Source organism: Notamacropus eugenii, chromosome 5, assembly GCF_028372415.1.
Source record: "Notamacropus eugenii isolate mMacEug1 chromosome 5, mMacEug1.pri_v2, whole genome shotgun sequence".
In the NCBI taxonomy this organism is placed as follows: Eukaryota; Metazoa; Chordata; class Mammalia; order Diprotodontia; family Macropodidae; genus Notamacropus; species Notamacropus eugenii.
The window spans coordinates 91,642,529-91,665,868 of record NC_092876.1 but is presented as its reverse complement, the minus strand read 5'-3'; the positions used below and the strand labels follow the sequence as shown (position 1 = coordinate 91,665,868).

The 23,340-nt window shown below is 38.8% G+C and overlaps 2 protein-coding genes across 12 annotated transcripts; both read right to left on the bottom strand.

Moving 5' to 3' along the window:
* Positions 1-441: 441 nt before the first annotated feature.
* LOC140504835 (olfactory receptor 51B6-like) lies at positions 442-20,689 on the bottom strand. 10 transcript variants are annotated; one of them, XM_072610189.1, is made up of 6 exons: positions 20,106-20,689; positions 9,909-9,994; positions 8,149-8,247; positions 7,903-7,959; positions 6,337-6,418; positions 442-5,810 (listed from the first exon to the last, which is right to left on the bottom strand). In XM_072610189.1, the coding sequence occupies exon 6, from the start codon at positions 3,834-3,836 to the stop codon at positions 2,898-2,900; it is 939 nt and encodes a 312-aa protein (XP_072466290.1). In that variant the 5' UTR covers positions 3,837-5,810; positions 6,337-6,418; positions 7,903-7,959; positions 8,149-8,247; positions 9,909-9,994; positions 20,106-20,689; the 3' UTR covers positions 442-2,897. The 10 variants fall into 10 exon arrangements, with proteins under 10 accessions (XP_072466290.1, XP_072466292.1, XP_072466287.1 ...); XM_072610191.1 differs by having other exon boundaries at positions 442-1,493; positions 2,870-5,810; positions 6,337-8,247; XM_072610186.1 differs by having other exon boundaries at positions 442-3,957; positions 5,699-5,810; positions 6,337-8,247.
* LOC140504837 (olfactory receptor 51B6-like) lies at positions 12,457-22,856 on the bottom strand. Of its 2 annotated transcripts, XM_072610197.1 has the most exons (2): positions 21,934-22,856; positions 12,457-12,895 (listed from the first exon to the last, which is right to left on the bottom strand). In XM_072610197.1, exons 1-2 carry the CDS (start codon positions 22,851-22,853, stop codon positions 12,844-12,846), a joined length of 972 nt encoding a protein of 323 aa, XP_072466298.1. In that variant the 5' UTR covers positions 22,854-22,856; the 3' UTR covers positions 12,457-12,843. The 2 variants fall into 2 exon arrangements, with proteins under 2 accessions (XP_072466298.1, XP_072466297.1); XM_072610196.1 differs by lacking the exon at positions 12,457-12,895 and having other exon boundaries at positions 21,915-22,853.
* Between the last annotated feature and the right edge of the window lie 484 nt (positions 22,857-23,340).

Below are 23,340 nucleotides of genomic sequence, written 5' to 3'. Positions count from 1 at the left end.
ACATGTTTATGTCTTCTAAGGTCTTTTTTCAATGTTTCTTCAACAGTGGGTAGAGGAGAAGAGGAGGATTTGTACTTGAATTCTCAAATGTTATGTTAGTGGAGAATCTATCATACCCGAACATCCCCTCTTCAACTATGGATCCAGAGACAGATGATGAATCTGTTACTTGAAGAATATTCAAGTCAGGTTTTAAAAGACTTGTTCAACCAGATGTTTGGCTGCTGGATAAATATTCTCTGTCCCAGCATCTTTTGTGATATTGAATACTTAAGTAGGTAGGGACAACTATAGGGAGAACATACACTATATTAGAATTATGAAACTAATTGTACTCCAAGTTCAAATCACATTAGACTTCAAGGTCCTTGAGATCAGATGCTGAGATCTATTCACCATTGTATGATATTCAGGAGGGACTACTGAACCCAGAACAGAATAGATGTTTCATAAATATTTATTCATACAACAAAATAATAATGGGAAATTGATTCTCAGTACTATTACAATGATGACCACAAAAGTCAATGTCAATTTACATTGTATTATAAGAAGTATAGTTTCCAAGAAAGGGGGTAAGATAGTTGTGCTGCATTCTAACTTGGCCAGATCAAATCTGAAGACTGTTTAGTTCTGAGCACTACACTTTAGGAAAGCTATTAGTGAGTTGGAAAGTATGCAGAAGACGGTGAGGAGACATAAGGTGATATCATCTAAGTATTACTTGAAGGAACTGAGAAAATCATACCTGGAAATTTGGGTGTTAGAGCTGTCTGCAAGGATTTGAAGGAGTTCCATGTGTTCTGCTTGGCCCCATGAGGAGCAATAAAGAGTAGAGGAAAGAATTTGCAGGGACTTCTCTCTTCTCTGACATACCACATTCATCAAGAAAATTTTAGAACTAAAGAATTTGACAAACCTGCTGTATTCTACGATAATCATCTGTTTACTTCATAAGTGTGGGTTCGTAACGCTAAAAATCAATATATTCATTTACACATCTATTTACAAGTCAAGCAAAACAAAACCATTCAAATTAGAGTCAAAAGAAATTATCATTACTCACTAATGAAAAACCAACTCTTAGAATCTCATATAGTTTCAGCCCCTTACCAAAGACACCTGATTTCCTGCATATTGGTCCTCCCCTTCCTGTTTGCTTTGATTCTGTTTCTTTCAGTCCATACAAGAAGTCATTTGTAGCTTCTCCCTCTCATTGATGCCTTTTGCCATCTTGAATTAGTCTTTCTGTATTCTACACTTCACCTCTCTCACTGGGTGGCACCATCTTGTCTTGTTCTGCTTATAGCCCATACTTTAAGCAGTTCCCATCAGCTATAAATATGTAGTTTCCAATTATAAATTCATTTATTTATCCTGAGTTGTCCTGGTTACATCCCATGCTTCCTGCCATTCCATTTTCTACAATTTTCTCGGCCTCTAACAGAGGTCATTCTATTTCCTAAGACACTTCCCAGTCTTCTCTAGGTTCTCTGAAATGACAGGATGAAAGACTCTTGGAATTTCCAAAAAGAACTCAGAGGGAATTTAGTCTAATGTATACATGGGAAATATTCCCCTGTACAATATACATGACAAGCAGTCATGCAGCATTTTTTCTGATGACATTCAGCGAAGGTGAATCCATTGCCTTGAAAAATTGACCATGACAACTGCTGACTTACAGATAAATTTAATGTAAGGAATTGTTTTTCGTTTGTTTCTTTTCTCATTTGTTTATTTTTCAAGCAGGACAAATGTAATGTTTAGCCCGATCTAAGAGAAAACTCGAGTGAAATGCATGTAGTCTCCAAATTCTTGAAGAGGTAAACCATGAAAGAGGGATTGGACTCTTTCTATCCATCACCAAATTGCAAAAGTGGGAGGAAAAGGAAAAGCAAAGAAATGCAATTTTTAGAATGACATAAGAAGAGATATCTTAAGTATCAGAGGTCTTGATTGTATGAAATAGGTTCTCTTTGGACCTGATGTATCTATTTGATATCCTCTTCTATTACAGGAACTATAGCTCCTTAAACGGATACAAATAAATTGGTTTGAAGAGGTATTTAGAAGGAATTTAAGTCAAATCTTTATTGCAATAAATGACTTCTGAGATTTCATTCAAGTCAGCATTTCTGAAATTCTAGGAAGTTCAATATACTCATATAATGTATGAATTTCATGCAAAAGAATAAAACTATAGCTGGAAATCTGCTAGAAGTAAATTATTCCCTCCCTCCAGACTAACCCCTGACCTGTGCACTGCATATCCTATGAGTATTATCCAGAAATAGCATGATTACAGATATCACAGTAAGAAGAAATGATGTAATATTCTTTTCGGGGAGATTAGTGCTAACTATCTGAAGGGAAAGGACAGAAATAGGAGACAGTAACTACTTCCAGACCATTTTAAGGAACGTGTGGTCTTAGGTTCAGAAATCCTGAATTTTCAATGTATAGATATGCATGGCCTACACTCTTAAGCCCACTTGGTCAAATGAAGAAGAAGATCATCACATTCACAGAAACCATGAATAGGCAGGAAGGCAAGACTTTTTTTTCTGGGGAATATCTGAGCCTAGTGAAGGATGGCTAATATCCTCAGGAATATCCAGCACATCAGGAGAGATATAGTCCTCCCCTCTAAAATTAAATCATTATGATTTCCAATCAATTCCAACTGAAAGTTGAGTTATTTACTCTCATGTTTCAGAAGTAAGTGTAGACTGTAGCTCTGTAATGTGTTATGAAATCAGTGAATCCTAATGAGAAGCTACCAAGCATTTCTTCATGGCTAAATGTCCTGAGTGCTTCTAGGAGCAAAATGAGTTCCTACTGGCAGAAAATTATTGACCCTACTTACCTGTTTTGGAGATCCCAAGGAGCACTGATTAGACCTTGGATTTGCGTAGAGAGAGCATACGAAGAATGCCATGCTGAATCTGCTTGGTTTTGATGCTATAGATGATAGGGTTCATTAATGGAGGAAAGAGGAAATGAACATAGCTCATTGCAATGTGAACCACATGTGGCACATACTTTCCAAAACGGTGGATGAGAGACAAGCCAATCACTGTGACATAAAAGACCAGAACACAGTAAATGTGGGAGACACAGGTGTTAAGGGCTTTGTTCCTCTCCTGTCCTGAGGCAATGCCCGTGACTGTCTTTAGGATTAGGATATAAGAGAAAAGAATGGTCAAGGAATCTAGGAATACAGCAAATGAAACCAGAACTACTGGGTAGATGCGATTGAAGGTGATGTCTGCACAGGCCAGTTTGATGACATCCTGGTGGAGGCAGAAGGCATGGGAGAGAACATGGGAACGGCAGTAAGTGAACCAATGGAGGGGCACTATTGGGGGAACTATAGCCACACAGCCTCTTAGGAGTGCCCCTACCCCAATTTTTACCACTTTGGTGTTGGTGAGGATAAATGAGTATCTCAGGGGATTTCTAATGGCAATGAATTGATCATAAGCCATGGCAAGCAACACACCTGATTCCACTAATGCCAGTGAATGAATGAAGTAGGCTTGAGAGAAGCAGATCTCTTGGCCAATCTCCCTATGATCTAACCACAAGACCCCCAGTACAGTGGGCATTGTAGTCATAGTCACTCCAAGGTCAGTGGTCGCCAGCATGGCTAGGAAATAGTACATGGGCTCGTGGAGACTGTGATCATCCCAGATGAGGAAGAGGAGGATGCCATTGCCCAGAATCACAAAGGTGTACACAGCAAAGACAGGGATGGAGATCCAGGGGTGGGCTTCTTCTAGGCCTGGAAAGCCAGTCAGAAGGAAGGGGGCAGAGCTTATATTGAGCCACATAGTGAGAATTCTTCAGATCAAGAAGAGGACTCCCTTATTGCTGTGGTCACAGGAATACAGGTCTTTTCTTTGACCATTTTTTCTTCACCAAATTCTCATGTGAGCAACCCAGTTGGTCCAGCTTTTATTTTTAATTGAAGGAAAATAACCATATTATTATAGAAATTAAGGAGAAACAATGTGTTCCCTATTAGACAGATACTATCTTTAAGGTACTGGCAATATTTTTGCTTCTTCTTTATCCCATTCATTTAGTACTCACTTGTATTCCAATGATAAACAACCACATCTCAAGGGCATCGTAGTTGGGCATATAAATAATGCTACAACGGCAGCCAGGGCTTATTTTATCAGACTACCCTTGCATATATCGCTTCATAATCACAGTAGGAGCAGTTGGAGCAAACATGTCACATCAATGTCTGTAATTCAATTTCTGTACATTATGTCCTTTGTTATTTATAACTAGATCTTATAGACTAAAATGTATATTTAATTATACAAAGGAATCTTCAATGTTCCAGTTACTTATGAATTTAGCGTTATCACTTCAGGGAACCAATGACACAAGTTCATTAACTTCTCATCCTCTTATGGTGGAAAAATGATGTAAATTACATTTTTTTGATATTTCTTAAATTAAACATGTATGAATGCTTTGTCCTAAATTGGAGCCCTCATAAGCTAGTTTTTTTTTTTTCTCACTCTTTGTGGATCAATATCTGTAATAGTTCACCAAATTCAGGGATATCCTCTCATATCCTCTGAGTTTTTGACAGGACCTGCATAAGAGTGAGTTCTGAAATGAACAAGAGAGGGAGGTAGAACTTGTATACTCAGTCATTACATGAATTAAACAAAATATTTTATCTTATTAAATTCAGGGTCAAGAATGTTAACATTAACATCTCAAATTTATATAGCAAATTAATATTTTCAGTGAGACTTCTTTACACATGCTAGATGCTTTGCACCTATAGGCTAATCAAGGCATGTGGAATGGGGGTAAGGGCTGTGATTTCATTGGTCTATGAAACTCGCAGGTGTGGAGACTCTGTTAACTAATCCAGGTCAGCATCTTCTCTATTGTCTTGGAATAAAAGAAGTACTTACATCACAGAGATGTTGAAGTCCAAGGACCAGGGTTATATATGCACTTTTGTGTCAAATCCTAGATGTTACTACTGACTCCCTAGTCAGAATTCCATATAACATTTTGATAATTGGAGGAAAATGAGACTCTTTTGGGGTAAATGGTTTATTGATCATCATATAGATACTGAAGGTGGATCTGGAGTTCTATATTTTAAAACTAGTGTTCTTTCTCTAAACACTAATGCTTTTCACTAATACTCTTTGAGTATCCACTCTTTATCTTCCCTGTCAAGGAAAACTATAACTAATATGTTAACAAGTAGGGAAGAAATGGAATAAGTTTCATAAAATGTCACTCTGCTAAGCACATTACACATGATCATTTCATTTGATCCTCACAACTCTGAGAGGTAGTTGCTGTTATTGTTCTCATTTTACTGGTGAAGACACTGAAGAAAAGAGAAGTAAAGTGACCAGGGTCAGACACTGAATAAGTGAGATCATATCTGAACTCAGATTCTGAGACCAGGGTTCCATCCACAGTGCCACATGGCTGTCTAAGCAACTGATCAGAGAAACAATGAGAAAGTATCTAGGGAAATGTTCTTTGAATGTGATAGGACTTCAGACGCTGTCTGACAGACTGAGCACGTGCAAGCTTCTTGAGCCACTACTGGGATAGCCTAATAGCCTTTTTAATAAACTACTGACCCCATAAGCTGGAAACTGACTGAATAGTTAAGACTTTAATTCCAAAATGGTGATACCTGAATGAACGACTCAGTTTGTTGGGCTTTCTCTGATGACTTTGTCTGCATTTCTCACATCAGGTCCAAAAGTGAGTGATCTTATGATTACCAGTGTTGGTCAGCTTACCTGCTGGGAAAACCAGGAGAGAGAATAGAAAAGAAAGAAAAATCAATTGTCTGTGTGACTTGGGGAAAGTCACTAAAACTCTGTGCCTATTCCCTCATTTGCAAAATGAGGGGAATGGTCAATGGTTTTCAAATTGTCTTGGAGCTTTAAATCTCTTTTCCTATGCTCCTCTTGGAATATCTTATCTTATGCTCCCCTTAGGATGCCTTTTCTCCCTTGTACTTTGGGCTAACAGAGTCATTCTCAGGAATACCTTCTTTTTGAGACCTGGGGACCTCAACGGTCACATTCAACCTCTTCTTTCATAAGTCAGTAATGAATCCATTTAGCCATTAATTCCTTCAACAAACATTTTTTATGAACCATGTATGTCTATGTGCTAGATGATTTAGGAACAGAGAACAAACTGGATATGATGCAGAGAATATAGACTGTGTGCTTTGATGGACCTGAGGAGGATAAAGTGAAAGATAAAGGGATGGATGAGGAGGGAATTGCCAGGCATCAAAATTTTTTTCTGGATACTTACAACTTTTCCCCTCTTTTAAACACGTCATGACTATGCTCCTCTCTTGTACTTCCAGATCTAGGTACTTCCTTGACCCTGTTAGCTAAAAAGAAAGAGGCAGTCTTGTTCTTAGAAGACAGTCCCAGCCCCTAAGAGGCATCCGAAGTGAGTAATACACTATGTCCATCCTGATGAAGCTAAATAACATGTTCATGCTTTATCCCTCACCAGTCCTCACTACTCAGAGACCTTTTCATCAAGCCACCTCAGTGATCTCCCTCTGTCTCCTAAGAGACATTCTAAAGAATAGCTAGTCCTCAGTTATTAACCTTTTCCTTTCATTTTATTGGCATTTCCATATACCCTTCTCATCTGAGTGAAAGTCCAGAGGTTCCTCTGCCCCAAATGAAGTGTCTTGCTAAGTATTTAATCATCAGAGCTGCAAAGAGCCCTCAGCAGGTGTGTGTAGGGCTCTAGTTCCCTAAACTCTGCATCTTCCAATATATTCAATTCCTAGAGAAAAGGCCTCCCTCCCTTCCCACCTGCCCTTGGAAACCTAGAGCTAGACCAATGAGCTAGAGATCCTCCCAAAGGCTTTCTAGTCTCTGCCTTGGGGAGAGAGCAGGATAATTAGACTCTCAGGTGTTAATGTGATATGAAGTGAAAAGTGGATTGAGACTGTGTAACTGACCACCAGATCCTGCAATGCATACTCTAGTTTAGGTACCCTGTTGTGACTTTGATGTCCTCCCTTGTGATAGTCTCAAAGCATTTTTTGGCTGTCAGCATCTACCTCTTAAAATGGCCATAATTTATCTGGCACTGTCTGTTAAAACCACCTGTATCTCTGGTCTATGATGACTTTTAGCATATGGTTTCTGAATCTCTTTCACGCTGCATGAGCTGGGCCTGAACATGACTTACTTTAACCTTTGTTCCATGTATTTCCCAAGGGCACCTTGGGCATAATATGTCCAGATGTATTGAATGTGTTATTACAACCTTAGGGAAATATGAACAGTCACCTGATCCTATGCAGGACCTGTTAAGGACCCAGTATTATCAATCCAACTTTCATCTGTAGTTCTCTACATCTGGGGACACCAGAGAAGGATCTGGAGGAAGTGCCAAGCCCTCCCTGACTCTGAGAGGACTGGCTGTCCTTCTCTCCTTAGTTTTGCTCCTTTAATGGGTGGCAAGGCCTGTCTCAGTTTAAGAATTTGATGTGGACTTCTCCAGTCCGATTCTTGAATTACTGTATTCTTGACTTCTTAGGTCAATTATTTCCTCAAGAAGTACAGTCTAGGTATTTGAGGAGGTAGTGTGGTACAGTGGTAAGAAGGCTGAACTTGAAGTCATGAAACCCATATTCTAATCCCATCTCTGAACTCAGTGTGTATGGCCTTGGAAAAGTTACCTAACTTCCCAGGGATATGGCTATCTCATGTATAAAATGCCCCCTCTAGCAGTAAATTTTAATTAATATTCAAGTGCTTAAGAAATATTTGTTGACTCAACTGTGAATCCACAGAATTTAAATTGTCAATTCATTCCTCCCATTTCTACTCCTCCCATGGGTTGGAGTACCTGGATTAGGTGAGGCTAATGTTCCTCTTCTGTTCTATTCCGCAGCTGAAGATCACCCTGCGGTGAAACAATCGCCAACTTCTTACTGGGCCTTGTATACATTTACTCAGTGTCCAGACCAGGTTTATGTCCAAAGCATGAGAGGTTTTGAATTTTAAATAGAATCATAGGAAAGGAACTAGGGGCAAGGAGAGAAGAGGAAAGAGATTCTCTGCTGAGGGTCGTGTTTCTCTTTTTCCTATTTACCTTCACAAAAATTCTCTCTCTTCCCCTTCCTGCTTCTTCCAACATAATCCACAAGTCATCTTTCCACTGAAGTGAGCATCTCATAGGTTCCCTCCCAGCCTATGTGGGTTAAAAAGTTTTTGTCCTTATGATTAATACAAACACAAATACATGTAAACACATCAACAAAAAAAGATGTTTTTTGTACAATTTTTCTTGTGCAGTTAAGAAGCTGAATCAGATAGAGAAAAGAGGATGATTGTTGAATTTTAATGATTTATCCATGACCTGGGTCAAATCAAATTTCTTTGGACCAGAGATAGTTTCTCTGTGAAATCTGATGGCACAAATTAAGAATTAATCTTTCCTTCTTTGGACTTAGGGCAATTTCTGTAGTGGCACTTGGTAGCACTTGTTATTTTAATTTCTTTTAGTCATTAGTTTGGATGTTCTGAGGCAAATAAAACTTAATTTCCATGGGTCAGTACCTAAGTCTTAGTTAAACTTTGTGTATCTTCCAGTCTTCCAGACCTGACTCTTTACAAAAATAGCAGCTTAATAAATGTATTCAAATGAATTTAACTGAATTTTCGTGAATTAAATTTAGTTAAATTGCATTGATTTGAGCTGAGTAATCCTCCTACCATTTTTCTTGGACAGAGTAAAGAACAAATTGTGTGAGGAACAGAAACCTTATGGATATGATTTCATCTTCTGGGATGAGAGGAAATCCCCAGTAATCCAGGTGTTAATTTTTTTTCAACATGAAACGCAAAGGTACATCACCATCATGTAACATGGAAACTTAAGATGGAACACAGGCTTTGGGTGTTGGTTGGTCTTTTCCTGCTTCTCCTTCATCAACAACTTAGAAAGGTCCCTGACAATCTTCACATCAGCATGGACCAAAAAAAGGATTCTGTTGAAGCTGCTGACCACTAGGTGTAGGACACTGGGCATAGAATCAGATCTGAGTTCAAACCCAGCTTCATTTCCCATTCCCCTGTATTCCTCATAAATCTCCTGTATCAATTATATTCAAATTGAAGGGTTATCTTTCCTTTAAAAATTTCCTAGATTCTTTCAGAACGTTGCTTCTGACTAACAGCTGGTTTGAATTGAAATTAAAAATGTTACCCAGAAATCTAGTGTATTTCACAAATTATCATAGTAATTAAGATCTCTTTCTTACTTCATTCTTATAGCTACTTCCCTTATGCTATGCATCTCCCTCTCTCCTGCTCCTTTCTCTTTCTTCCTTTTCATCTTTGGAAGGAAGGGTCTTCAGTGGAATGCCCAAGGATCTGTGCTGAGACCTCTACTGTTGATTATTCTTATCAATGACTATATAAGCAATTAAACCAGTTAATCAGGGAAATAAAATTGAAGGGGGATAATGAAATTCAAGCACACAAAATTTAAAAAACCATCTACGGCAGAACTCAAGGAGTATAAAGCCCTTATGTCATTAGAAAAGCACAATTAAACAAGGAGACTAAAATATTTATCCCCTTTGACCCAGAGATGCTACTAGTAGACTTGTACCCTAAGGAGACAACTAATTTGAAGAAAATCAACAGGTACACCAAAATATTTATAGCACCACTTTTTGTGACAAAGAACTGGAAACAAGTAATTTCTCATTGATTGGGGAATTGCTAAATGAACTGTACTTTATAATTATAGTGGAATGTTACTATGTTCTAAGAAATGAAAAATATAATGAATACTAAGAAGTATAGAAAGCCTAGTTATTAAATATTTGCCAGCATACCCATTACCTAGTGTAGAAACCTTGCTTGGGCTCTGCAGGTGTGTAGTAAAAAGCTCTGGAAATGAAGTCATGACCAGGTTGGAGGTCTGCTTCCTGTAAACCAAAAACAACAACTGACATTTATGTAACACTTTAAGATGTTCAAAGTACATTATATGCATTCTCATTTGAGCCTCATAAAACCTTTGCACTTAAACCACTAGTGTTTTCTTAGGACTGTGTCCTAATATACTAAATCATATTAAAAACTTGATTAAATTAAATTTTTAAATTAAATTGAAAATCTCCAATGTGATAGATATATGAATATCAGAGGTGGAAGTGATATTCTGTCAAAATAGTATATCCATGTATTTCTAATACTAAAAACCTTAGCCCACTTTAAGAAATTTCCCATTTTTCAGTTCTATCATCCTCACATAACAAATCTTAGAATTTCAGTGTTTGACACACATGCCATCCACTCCCCTCAACTCACTGCAACTCAGGATGTATTCACCAATTCTCTGTGCAAACATATAGACTCAAAAAGTTTTAGAGCATGAACAGGTTTATTTATAGAACAAAAGAAACAAAGAAATTCCCATCAGAGCCCATGGAGAATTGCATTATTAACTTTTACTGTATGTGTATGTAGTTGTGTGTGCGTGTTTGTGTGTGCTGTGTGTCTATTAGTGAGTCTCAATCAGGTTCAGAAGTGCCCCTGGATAGGACTCTGGGAGGAGGTAAGTGATTGGGGTGATGGTCGATGCTCCTTCACGTTAGTGTCTTTATGGCAGGTTCTGCTCCTTCCTTGTACAGCTTTGATTTTTTTTCCTCCAGCCCTCACTTGTTCCCATTCATTCCTAGGTATCCCTGGTATCTTCTGCACATAGCTGTCTTTTGCCATCCCACAGGCCACATTTCCAGTAACTCTCCCCCTCTCAGAAGCTGGGAACTTTTTGGGGGGTTTCTTTTGTCATGATACATTTTTCTGCCTTCAGCCCTCACTTCCTGGGGTTTGCTTCAGGTGTAGGAAGAGGACTCACATTCCCTTGCATCCCAGTGTGCCTTCCTTTAACTGACTTCTTCTTCCTACAGCTCTCATTACTGCGCTTTTCCACAGTCTCCAGGAGATGGCAGTTATCCCCATTCCCAGGATCACTCTAATGCCTGTCTCATTGCCAGAATGCATCACTTCTCAAACCCATCACTTCATCTGATGTCTTCTTTTGTACCTTCTGCCCCATATTTCCAGGTCTCACCCACAAAAAGTCTCCCAAGGAAATAGTGGAACTACTCAACTAAACCCTGTAGATTAATATCTATTCTTTCTGCTGTCCTCTTCTGCACTGTCATGTTGTGAATCTCTTGTCCAAGCATGTACCTCTAACAGTAATCCTTGTTTCTCACTCTGCTGTGATTTAGTTTGAATCAGATGGGTTAGGTTATTCAAATTGCTGGAGTTCCTTGGGGGTTCACAGGGAGTGTCTTTTGCCTTCTTATATCCTTAGTGCTTAAGAAAGTATCTGGCACATAGAAGGTGCTTAATAAATGCTTGTTGACTGACTGTGGCTCTCGGATAGATCCAAAGAAGACCTTGAATAGATTTGGGGCACTCTGTGTTCTTAGGGAAAAGATGGATGATGATTTTCCCATGCCTCTACCTAAAATTTAACATTGCCATTGATTATGAACTTTAAAAAAAATACAGTATGAGACAAGATACTTAGGCTTCATCAAACTGTTGCAGTTTAAATCCAGGTTTCATGAAGTGTTGTGGTGGAATCATCAAAGAATTCAGTCATACCACCTCTATTCCAAGTATAGGCATTTATTGAGAGTATACCTCTCATGAAGCAGGCTAAGTTCCAAGAGGAACCAGAAACTTCAGAGAAAGCAAGATGGATTTTTATAGTATATAGGGTAAAGGTGGAATTACATAACAGAAATTTACATAGAATATAGGAATATGATTAATATTAAAAAGGCAAGAGGAGTTTGTTAAGGGATTCAGTAATAAAGAAGGGGCCCTATCTATGGTTTAGTGAGTACCTTCCAACTGACTAGCTATTGTGGTCTTGTCTGGTTAAGATAGATAGTTAGGTATTGTGATCCTGTCTTGGGCTGGATGGATGACTTAATGTGATAGACTACAACAACACAGCTGTTTCCGTTGGAATGGGTCTGGGGCTTGATAGAGGCAATGACTGGGTTCCCATGACTGCTGGTTCAGTGAGATCTGTGAGTGTCAGGGACACATCTGTTGTTCTAGTAAGCAGTGAGACATATATGAAGAAATTAGGACATTGATGGGGAGGCTACGCAGGTACAGCGGGACTGTAATGAAGTTAGAATACTGGGGCTAGGGACAGTTCTATTAAGACTACATCAAAACTGTTAAACAGGTCACCGGAACTAACCCTTTCTAAACTTGACCTTTTCTCTAGTTCCTTGTCATTCTTTTTCAAGAGGAACCTGTGTGATCGATATCAAATAGAAAAAAAATATGAAAATATGTTAAAATGGAAAAGTGGGTATAATTCTTTCTGTTTTGGTTTAAATAAGACTTAAGTATTTGTCTGAGACCGATTAGTTTCACAGAAAAGCAGTTCTACCAAATACACAATTGATCAAGTATTCAAAATGGGGAAGACATAACACCAGCTCTACAAAAGTCTTCTATGAGCCTTCACTTTTTCTTTTGAAATTTACTTGGATCCATTCTGTTCTCACACAGCTTCTCCTGTTTGGTTCCCTTTCTCTCTAGATATAGAGGTCTACTTCCTTTGTCTGGAAAGATGATATATTTCTAGTGAGAGTATCTAAGATGTCTCTTTTTCTTGAAAGAAAAGAAAAAATATTTCCTTTTAGCCTTGACACTTTCAACTTGCCCCAAATAAATCCCAGTATACAACTACTATTGCTACGTCCCACTGAAGTGTGGTGCTATAAACCAATGTTCAGTCCTTCAGTGGCTTCAAGGAAGTAAAACATTTTACCTGTGAAAATGGACTCTATACCCAAATAGCATCATTGTCGGTAAAGAGAAGCAGAACAATGGGCAGTATAGATGATTTTTTTCCCTTCCTGGGAGACTTAGGTACAGAAAAAAACAAACAAACAAATGAAAAATCACTCAGAGCCTTCAACCAATGTACTTGAAATCAGGAGAGATCTGTGTCAAATGAATGAACAATAAAGTGACATTCCTGAGGACAGCAATTATTTCCTTCATGTCTCTAACCTCTGCCTCACCAAGAATAAAGGACCTTGGCACGATCACCTTGAGTTCCTTGTCTGCTTTGTTCTACCCCTGTCCTCCCTTCAGCACAAGCATCTGAAACAATGTCTCTTCCCCATACTCCCTCCTCACAGGACAGAGCTTTGCAAAGGAAATGACTGGGACCTGGAGTCAGACCTGTTTTAATTCTATTTCTATTATTTAGTACCTCTGTGCCATTGGGAAAATTCCTTGACAGTGCTGGAGCTTATCTTTCACATGTATAAAATGAAAGGAGTTCAATTAGATGACCTCTAAGACCCTTACTAGCTTGAAATCTATGTTCATATGACTTTGTATTTCTTATTGTGAATGTTGTTGTTTCTCGTTCTCCTCTTCTTCTTCCTATTCTGTATTTCTGTGATCCACACCTTCCCTTTTCTCCATCATCTGCTCTAGGGGCAGCTAGGTGCAATGGATAGAGCACCAGTGGAGGAGTCAGGAGGACCTGAGGTCAAATGTCACCTCAGACACTTGACACTCACTAGCTGTGCGACCTTGGCCAAGTCACTTTACCCCAGTTGCCTCATCCTGGGTCATCTCCAGTCATCCTGATCAATATCTGGTCACTGGATTCAGATGGCCCCAGAGGAGAAGTGAGGCCGGTGACCTGCACAGCCTTCCCTCACTCAAAGCAAAGTCAAGTGCAAGTCATGTCATTATTTCTCTGATGGTATGGTCTTCTTTGGCAATGAAAGATGAACACACACATCACCTGCTCTACCCATATTCTCCAGATGGACAAAGAGGTTTGCTGTTTCAGTGATGGAAAGGCTTACCATGTATATTATTGCTGTCTTCAAAGATTTGAAGGACTATTATTTGGAAAAGTTGCTTAGATTCAGAAGTCAAAAGTAGGAGTAATACATGTAGTGGCTAAGAGAAAAAGAACTAGGCTTTACGAAGGGAACTGCTTTGTAACAATGAGAGCTACCAAAAGGTAAAATGTGCTGCTTTAGTAGGTACTGGATTTCCCCGTATTTGAGACCTTCAGGCAAATATGAGATGATTGCCTTATTAAGTTTATTGTGGAGTGGGTTCTTGTTCAAGTGCAAATATGAGATCCCTTTCAACTCTGACATTCTCTGATTCTGTGAATTCCTTTGCATCCAGCCCAAGGCCCAGAGTATCCTGTAAATGCAATCTGCCAGCCTGGTACTTGTGGCCTAGCAGTATCTGGCCACACTTTCCCTGAATACCATCATCTCATCCTACCCTAATTCACATGACTGATGTTCATATGACTTTCCCGTCTTCATGCTTCTTCACAACATTCCCTATGCATAGAAAGCATTTTCACTGTACAGTCCATGGTCATTTAAATCATACCTATATGAGAAGGCACAACTCAGTTATTTTCAGTGACAAAATGTTCTTCCCAACCATGTCCACATACTATGTACCATGTGTTACTTTGAATTTTCATTGGTCTTTATGTGTTATATAGCCTAATAGAGCATATATAGTATAGCAGATGGACAGTTAACCTTGAAGAATATAAGACTTACCTTCAGGTCCAGTGTCTGACACATACAACCTTCAAGGCCTTGGGCAAATCATTTAATCTCCAGATTCTCCATACAATTCTCTAAGACTCTCTAAACTGCAAAGAAGGTCCTGTTGTACAGTTATGGTAAAGGTCATTTAGTCTCTCAGGATTTCCTCAAATCAATGAAATCACAGGTACAGCACTTATCTATAAAAAGCATGATTTACAATCATTGTTTAATAAATGTCAAAATTTAATTCAGTCCCAATTAATCACCTACTATGTTCAAAAGACAGTGTCATGTGTTGTGCAAACAAAGGTGAAAACTGAGACTTTCCTTGAATTCAAGGGTTTCCAGTTGATAGGTTATTATGACATGTCCACAAAAAAAATAGGATCAAAGGACAATGGATAATGTAATAAGGACAGAAGAATAGACAAGGGATCTTAGAAATTAACCCTGTTGACACTGCCTTAAACAATTGAAAAATGACTGAATAACAACCACTGCACTGAACTACACAGACTGAAAATAGCCAGCAGAAACCATGACAGGTACCTAAGAGCCAGACCTTCTTTTAATGAATTGCATGAATGTGCTACATAAGAATATGCTGACTCCTTTCTGGAAGCAAATTTAGTTTCTAGCATGAGTCATGTCTCCAGGTAATGAGTCACCTGTTCTTTGACCCATTATAATTAACACTTTTTCCTCCAGTGCCTTAGGAAGTACTGGAATGTACTGAGAATACCTGTGCTCTCTATTACCAGCACCCTCAGGAATCTAATGACTAATCCTGTTTCCTTGCTGTTCCCATCTATGTAGGGAAGAGACCTCTTTTCAGTGTATTTTCATTCAATGCATACATTTCTTGTGTCTTCCTAATCTTTCCTCTTGGAGACTTTGTAGTGCCTCTGTCTAGCTGATCCTTCCCTTTCTCCTAGCATCCATCTGTGTACATGTTGGTAAGTAAATAAGAGGGGGCTGCTCATCTCCCTTCAGTCTACTCTACACCTAGCACGCTAGAGTAAGGTTTCTCAGGGGCTTGCATTTGTCACTTTAAGCTTGGAAGAAAGGATCAGTGTGGAGAAACTGACTGTAGGGTAGGGAAAGTGGGAGGGCTCTAAATATGAAGAGAATGAAAGGGAGATCTGCTCTCCAGCCCTAATTGTTATCATTCTTTAGGAAATCCATTTAGCTGAAATGTCTGTGAGGACCAACAATGAAAAGATGAAGTGAGGGATCAGGACAATAACAGTTGGGGTGAGTATTTGGGAAGCACCTTGTAAGCTCAGAGGAGAGCCCTGAGACCTTGGCCTTATTTCATTCATTTCTGGACCCACTAACTATGTCTCTATGACGCTATCAGCTTCTTTCACCGGCTCTGTAAACAAATTCACACCCTGTGCTAGGGCATCCACATTTCCTTTATTTTTCTAAATATCCAAGTGTTGGTCTTCCTTGAATTACTGCCAACTATAAACCAATATTGCCACTGACCCTTTCATATCTCTGAACTCTGCTCATTATCCAGGGCACCTGGGATATGGTTAATAAAGCCCTCCATGGTTCCTTAAGGGTGTGGATGTAGATAAAATTTTATACTTCAAGAATCCAAATGGGCAAAATAATAGAAAGAATGATTTATGGACAATGCCTCTTCTCTGAATCTTTCTCTCATATTTCTCACTATGAGGTTAACTGTACACAGATACATTTGATAGCTGTTCTCTCTCTTTCCAGTGGAAAAATGTCAGAATTCTTTCTCAAAGCCAGTGGACAATACAGATCAATTATCCTGAAATACTTTGTGAAGATGGGCCTATATGATGAAGCCAGAGTGCATAGATTTGTTTCTTCATCTGTAAAATGAGGATGGTAGACTTGATGGCCTTTAAATTTATTCCAGTTCTAGATCTATGAGTCTACGGGGAAATGGAATGGAGCAAAGGTGATACTGGAGTCAGAGAACAAAATGTCAATCTCATAGAACAATCTTATAGAATAGATGGCCAACAGAATGACATTTTAAGCAGGATGTGAGTAACAGGGTTTCTCCACCACCTTGGTGGTGGCTGTGGAAATCAAATAAGGGAGAGTGTTGAAAAGATGACAAGGGTGCCTGACCCATGGGCATATCTCTGGCTGTGGCTATTAGGCATGTCAGAGCATGAGAGACTATGCGAAGATTTATGAATTTGTATCTTAGTAAGCGTATTTTATTTCCTTCTTCTATCTCTGAATGGTTATTTCAAGTCTATAGCTGACAAAGACCTTTCCTATAAAAAACCCTCATAGCACTTAACCTGTTCCTCTCTCATGCACTCCAATCATTCCGTTTAGTAATGTCAATGTTTGAGTTTCTATCAATTAAATGTATTTTTAAAATTAATATGAGTTTGTCCTCTCTCACTCTCACTTCCCCCAACTGAGAAGCAAAATAAACCACTGTAACAAATATGCACAATAAAACAAAACAAGTTATCATAATGTCCACATCAAAATCCATGTTTCTTTTTGCCATGGAGTCCATTGCATCTTCACCAGAAAGCGAGTAGCTTTCATTATTGTCAATCATCTGGAATCATGATTATACCTTCTAAGATCATTTTTCAATGTTTCTTCAACAATGGATTGAGGGGGAAGAGGAGGATTTGGCCCTTAATTCTCAAATGCTGCGTTAGTGGAAAATCTATTATGCCTGAACATCCCAACCCTGAAAGTTTTCAACTATAAATACAGAGACAGATGATAAATCTATTATGTGAAGAATACTCAAGTCAGATTTTAAAAGACTCGTTTTAACCAGAAGTTTGGGTGCTAGATGAATATTCTTTGCCTCAGCATCTTTTTTATATTGACACTGTTTTACAATTATGAAACATTTAAATGTACACATCTATTCCCTACCCCCACCCCAAATCACGTTAGACTTCAAGTTCCTTGAGGTCAGATGTTGAGATCTATTTAACATTATATGATATTCAGGAGGCACTACAGTGTGCAGAACAGAACAGATGTTTTATAAATATGTATTCTCACAATGAAATAATAGTGTGAAATTGATTTTCAGCGCTATTGCAATGATGATCACAAAAGTTAATGTGAATTTGCACAGCAAAAAAGCACAGTTTCAAAGAAAGGGGGCGTGATGGCTATGCTGTATTCTACCTTGGCCAGATCAGTTCTGCAGACTGTGTTTAGTTCTGAGCACTGCAATTTAGGAAGAGTATTAGTAAGGATGCAGAAGATGGTGAAGATCCTTAAGATGATGTCCTCTAAGGACTATTTGAAGGAACTGAGAATATAGCTGGAAATTTGGGTGTGAGAGCTATCTGCAAATATTTGAAGGACTTTCATGAATTTACCTTGGCCCCATGAGGAGCAATAAACAGTAACAGATACAATTTGAAGTGACTTTTCACTTCTCTGACATACCACATCCATCAAGGTAATCCTAGAACAACAGTCATCTACTCACTTTATAAGTATGGGCTCACAAAGCTCAAAATATGAATATATTCATTCACACATTTATTTACAAATGAAGGAAAAAAAACATTCAAGTTACATTCAGAAGAAATCATCATTGCCCACTAATGAAAAACCATCTCTTAGAATCCTTTATAGTTTCAGTACATTATCGAAGACACCTAGTTTCCTATATATTAGTCTTCCCCTTCCTGTTTTCTCTGACTCTCTTCCATTCTGTCCATCTAAGAAGTCAATGGTAGCTTCTCTCTCTCATGGTCATCTTTTACCATCTAGTATTAATTTATTTGTATTCCATACTTCTCTCTCAGCAGATGGCATCATATTGCCCTGTGGTGCCTATATTCCATATATTCAGCAGTTCCCCTGAGCTGCAAATATGCAGCTTCTAATTATAGGTTCCTTTAGTAATCCTTAATGGTCCTGCTTACGTTCCATGCTTCCTGCCAGTTCCTTTTCTGTAGTTTCCTTGGCCTCCAACAAAGCGCACTTTCCTTCCCAGTGTTCTTTAGGATCTCTGAAATGCCCGAATCGAGACACAAAGAATTTGACAAAAGAACTCAGAGGGCATTTAGTCCAGTTTATACAAGGAACCCTCTACTGTATACCTGACAGGAAGTCATTCAGCATGTTTTTCTGAAGACCTCCAGTGAAGGAGAATCTATTGCCTTGAAAGGCTGACCATGGCAACTGTTGACCTTCAGATAACTCTAGATGTGAAGAAGTCTATTTTTTCACTTGTTTGTTGCTCATTTGTTTATTTTTCAAGCAGGACAAGTCTAATGTTTAGTCTGAACTAAGAGAAGACTCCAATGAAATGCTTGCAGTATCCAAATGCTTGAAGAGGCAAAGCATGAAAGAGGTATTGGTCATTTTCTGTTCTCCCTAATTGAAAAAAGAGAAGGAAAAGGAAAGGCAGAGAAATGCAATTTTTAGGATGATATAAGAGAGATCTTAAGATTAGAGCTTGGGATTGTATGCAATAGGTTCTCTTGGGACCTAATATAACTATTTGATGACTTCTACCATTACAGGAACTATAGGTCTTTAAATAGACACAGACTGAGTTGGTGAGAGGTATTTAGAGGAGATTTGAGTCAAGTGTTTATTGCAGTAAATGACTTCCCAGGTTTCATTCAGTTCTACATTTCTGAGATCCTAGAAAGTTCAATATACTCATATAGTGTATGCAGGTATGTATTTCATGCAGATGAATAAATATGAAGAGCTGGTAATCTGCTAGAAGCAAATTCTTCCTTCCCTCCAGCCTAACTTCTAATCTGTTCACTGCATATTCTATGAGAAGTATCCAGAAATGGCATGATTTCAAATATCATAGTAAGAGCAAGTGATTTTATATTCTTTGCATGCAGATTAGACCTAATTCCTTGAAGGGAAGGGACAGAAAGAGGAGACAGCCACTATTGCCAGAGCATTTGGGAGAAGGTGTCATGTCAAGTTCTGGAATCCTGAATTTTAAATGTATATAAATGCATGGCCTACAATTAATGAGGTCAATGTATGCAGAAGATGGTGAAGATGTTTAAGGTGATGTCCTCTAAGAATTGCTTGAAGGAACTGAGAATATTATACCTTGAAATTTGGGTGTTAATGCTGTCTGCAAGTATTTGAAGGACTTTCATGAGTTCTGCTTGTCCCCATAAGGAATAATATAGAGTAATGGATACAATTGGAAGGGTCTTCTCATTTCTTTGACATATCACATCCACCAAGACAGTCTTAGAACTAAAGAATCAGACAAACATCTTCTATTCTAGGATGGTCATCAGTTCTTATAAGTTTGTGGGCTCACAGAGCTCAAAATATGAATATATTCATTCACATATCTATTTACAAGTCAAACAAAATAAAGCCACTCAAATTAGACTCAAAAGAAATTATCATTACCTAGTAATGAAAAAAACATCTCTTAGAACCCTACATAGTTTCAGTCACTTACCAGAGACACTTGTTTTCCTATATATTGGACCTCCCATTGCTGTTTGCTCTGCATCTCTTACTTTCAGTCCATCTCAGAAATCACTGGTAGCTTCTCCTTGTCATGGATGTGTTTTGCCATCTTGCTTTAGTCTACTTGTATTCCACATGTCTCCTCTCTCAGCACGTGGCTCCATGTTTCCTTGTTCTTCCCATAGTCCATACTTTCAGCAGTTCCCCTGAGTTGCAAATATGCAGCTTCCAATTATAGGTTCCTTCAGTGACCCTGAATTGTCCTGTTACCTCCCATGCTTCCTGACATTCACTTCCCTACAGCTTTCTCGGCCTACACAAAGGCACTTTCCTTCCCAGGTCACTTCCCAGTCTTCTCTAGGATCACCAAAATGTCAGCCAATCTTATAATAAAGGATGACACAAACCCAGAACTTCAGAAGAATGCAGAGGGCATTTAGTCCAACCTATACATGGAAAAGATTTCCTTCCACAATATACCTGACAGGCAGTCATTCAGCATTTTTTCTGAAGACCTCCAGTAAAGGTGAATCTATTACCTTGAAATGCTGACCATAGTAACTGTTGACCTTCAGATAAATCTAGGAGTCAGGAAGTTTTTTTTTTTTTCATTTGTTTGATCATATGTTTGTTTTTCAATCAGGACAAGTTTAATGTTTAGCCAGAACTAAGATTAGACTCAAGAGTGAAATGTTCACAGTCTCCAAATGCTTGAAGAGGTAAACCATGAAAGAGGGAAGGAACTCTTTCTATCCACCCCCAAATTGCAAAAATGGGAGGAAAAATGAAAGGCAGAGAAATGCAATTTTTAGAATGATGTAAGAAGAGAGACGTTAAGAATCAGAGCTCTTGACTGTATGAAACAGGTTCTCTTTGGACCTGATATATCTATATAATGTCCTCTCCCATTACAGGAACTATAGGTCTTTAAACAGACACTGATAGATTGGTTTGATGAGGTGTTTTAGGGGATTTAAGGCAAGTATTTATTGCATTAAATGACTTGTAAGGTATTCAAATCTGCATTTCTGGAATACTAGAAAGTTCAGTATACTCATATAGTGTATGGAGGTATGTAATTCAAGAAGATGGATAAAACTGAATGGCTGGTAATCTACTAGAAGTAAATTCTTCCCTCACTCCAACCTAACCCCCAACCTGTTCACTGCATATCCTGTGAGAAGTATCCAGAAGTGGTATGATTTCAGATATCACAGTAAGAATAAATGATATTATATTCTTTGCAGGGAGATTGGAACTAGCAGTTTGAAGGGAAGGGACAAAAATAAGACACAGCCACTACATTCAGACCACTTTTGGAAAGTTGTGGTCTTAGCTTCAGGAATCCTGAATTTTAAGTGTATAGACATGCCTGGCCTACACTCTTAAGCCCATTTGGTCAAGTGAAGAGCAAGATCATTATATTCACAGAACCCATGAATAGTCTAGAAGGCAAGACGTTTTACTGGGGAATATCTGAACCTAGTGAAGGATAGCAAATATCCTCAGGAATATCCTGGGATGCAGGGGAGACATAGTCCTTCCCTCTAATATTAAATCATTATCATGATTTTCAGTGAATTTCAACATACAGTTGAGTTATTTAACCTCACATTTCAAAACTAAGTGTAGACTGTAGCTCTGTAATATGTTATGAAAGCAATGAATCCTAATGAGAAGCTACTAAGCATTTCTTCATGGCTAAATGTCCTGAGTGCTTCTAAGAGCATAATGAGCTCCTATTGACAGAAAATTATTGACCCTACTTGCCTGTGTGGGAGAGCCCAAGGAGCACTGATTAGACCTTGGATTTGCACAGAGAGAGCTTACGAAGAATGCCACGCTGAATCTGCTTGGTTCTGATGCTATAGATGATAGGGTTCATTAATGGAGGAAAGAGGAAATGGACATAGCTCATTGCAATGTGAACCACATGCGGCACATACTTTCCAAAACGGTGGATGAGAGACAAGCCAATCATTGTGACACAGAAGATCAGAACACAGTAGATGTGGGAGATGCAGGTGTTAAGGGCTTTGGTCCTCTCCTTTCCTGAGGCAATGCCCGTGACTGTCTTTAGGATTAGGATATAAGAGAAAAGGATGATCAAGGAATCTAGGAATACAGTAAATGAAACCAGAACTACTGGGTAGATGTGATTGAAGGTGATGTCTGCACAGGCCAGTTTGATGACATCCTGGTGGAGGCAGAAAGCATGAGAGAGAACATGGGAACGGCAGTAAGGAAACCAATGGAGGGGCACTATTGGTGGAATTATAGTCAAACAGCCTCTTAGGAGTGCCCCCACCCCCATCTTTACCACTTTGGTGTTGGTGAGGATAGATGAGTATCTCAGGGGATTTCTAATGGCAATGAATCGATCATAAGCCATGGCAAGCAACACACCTGATTCCACTATAGCAAGTGAATGGATAAAGTAGGCTTGAGAGAAGCAGAAACCATGGCCAATCTCCCTGTGATCTAACCACAGGACCCCCAGTACAGTAGGCATTGTAGTCATAGTCACTCCAAGATCAGTGGCCGCCAGCATGGCTAGGAAATAGTACATGGGCTCATGGAGACTGCGGTCATCCCAGATGAGAAAGAGGAGGATGCCATTGCCCAGAATCACAAAGGTGTACACAGCAAAGAAAGGGATGGAAATCCAGTGATGAGCTTCCTCCAAGCCTGGAAAGCCAGTCAGATGGAAGGGTGTAGAGCTGATATTGAGCCACATAGTGAGAATCCTGCAGATCAAGAAGAGGATTCCCTTATTGCAGTGGCCACAGCTATACAGGGCTTTCCTTTGACCTGTTTGTTATTCCACCAATTTATCATGTCAGCAACACAGTTGGTCCTGTTTTATTTTGGACTGAAGGAAAATAACCATATTAGCATAGAAATTAAGGATAAACAAACTATGCCCTATTATACAGACCCTATCATTAAGGTACTGACAACATTTTTGTTTCTTATTTATCCCGTTCATTTACTACACACTTCTATTCCAAAAGTAAATAATCACAACTCAAGGACATTATAGTTGGGTATATAATCAATGATGCAACAGCAGTCAGGGTTCCTTTTATCAGACTGCCCCTGCAAGTTCTGTTTCATAATCACAGTAATAGTAGCTGAAGGAAACGTGGCAAATCAATGTCTATAATTCAATTTATATTCATTACATCCCTTGTTATTTATAACTAGGTCTTATATGTTAAAAT

What these genes read in the sequence shown, in the direction of transcription:
- LOC140504835 (XM_072610185.1), bottom strand. Translation starts at nt 3,836, where the DNA reads ATGTGGCTCAATATAAGCTCTGCCCCCTTCCTTCTGACTGGCTTTCCA.
- LOC140504837 (XM_072610197.1), bottom strand. Translation starts at nt 22,853, where the DNA reads ATGTGGCTCAATATCAGCTCTACACCCTTCCATCTGACTGGCTTTCCA. An exon ending in ATTCTTCGTAAGCTCTCTCT is followed by an intron (nt 12,896 to 21,933) that starts GTGCAAATCCAA and finishes TTGGGTATAGAG; the next exon opens with TCCATTTTCACAGGTAAAAT.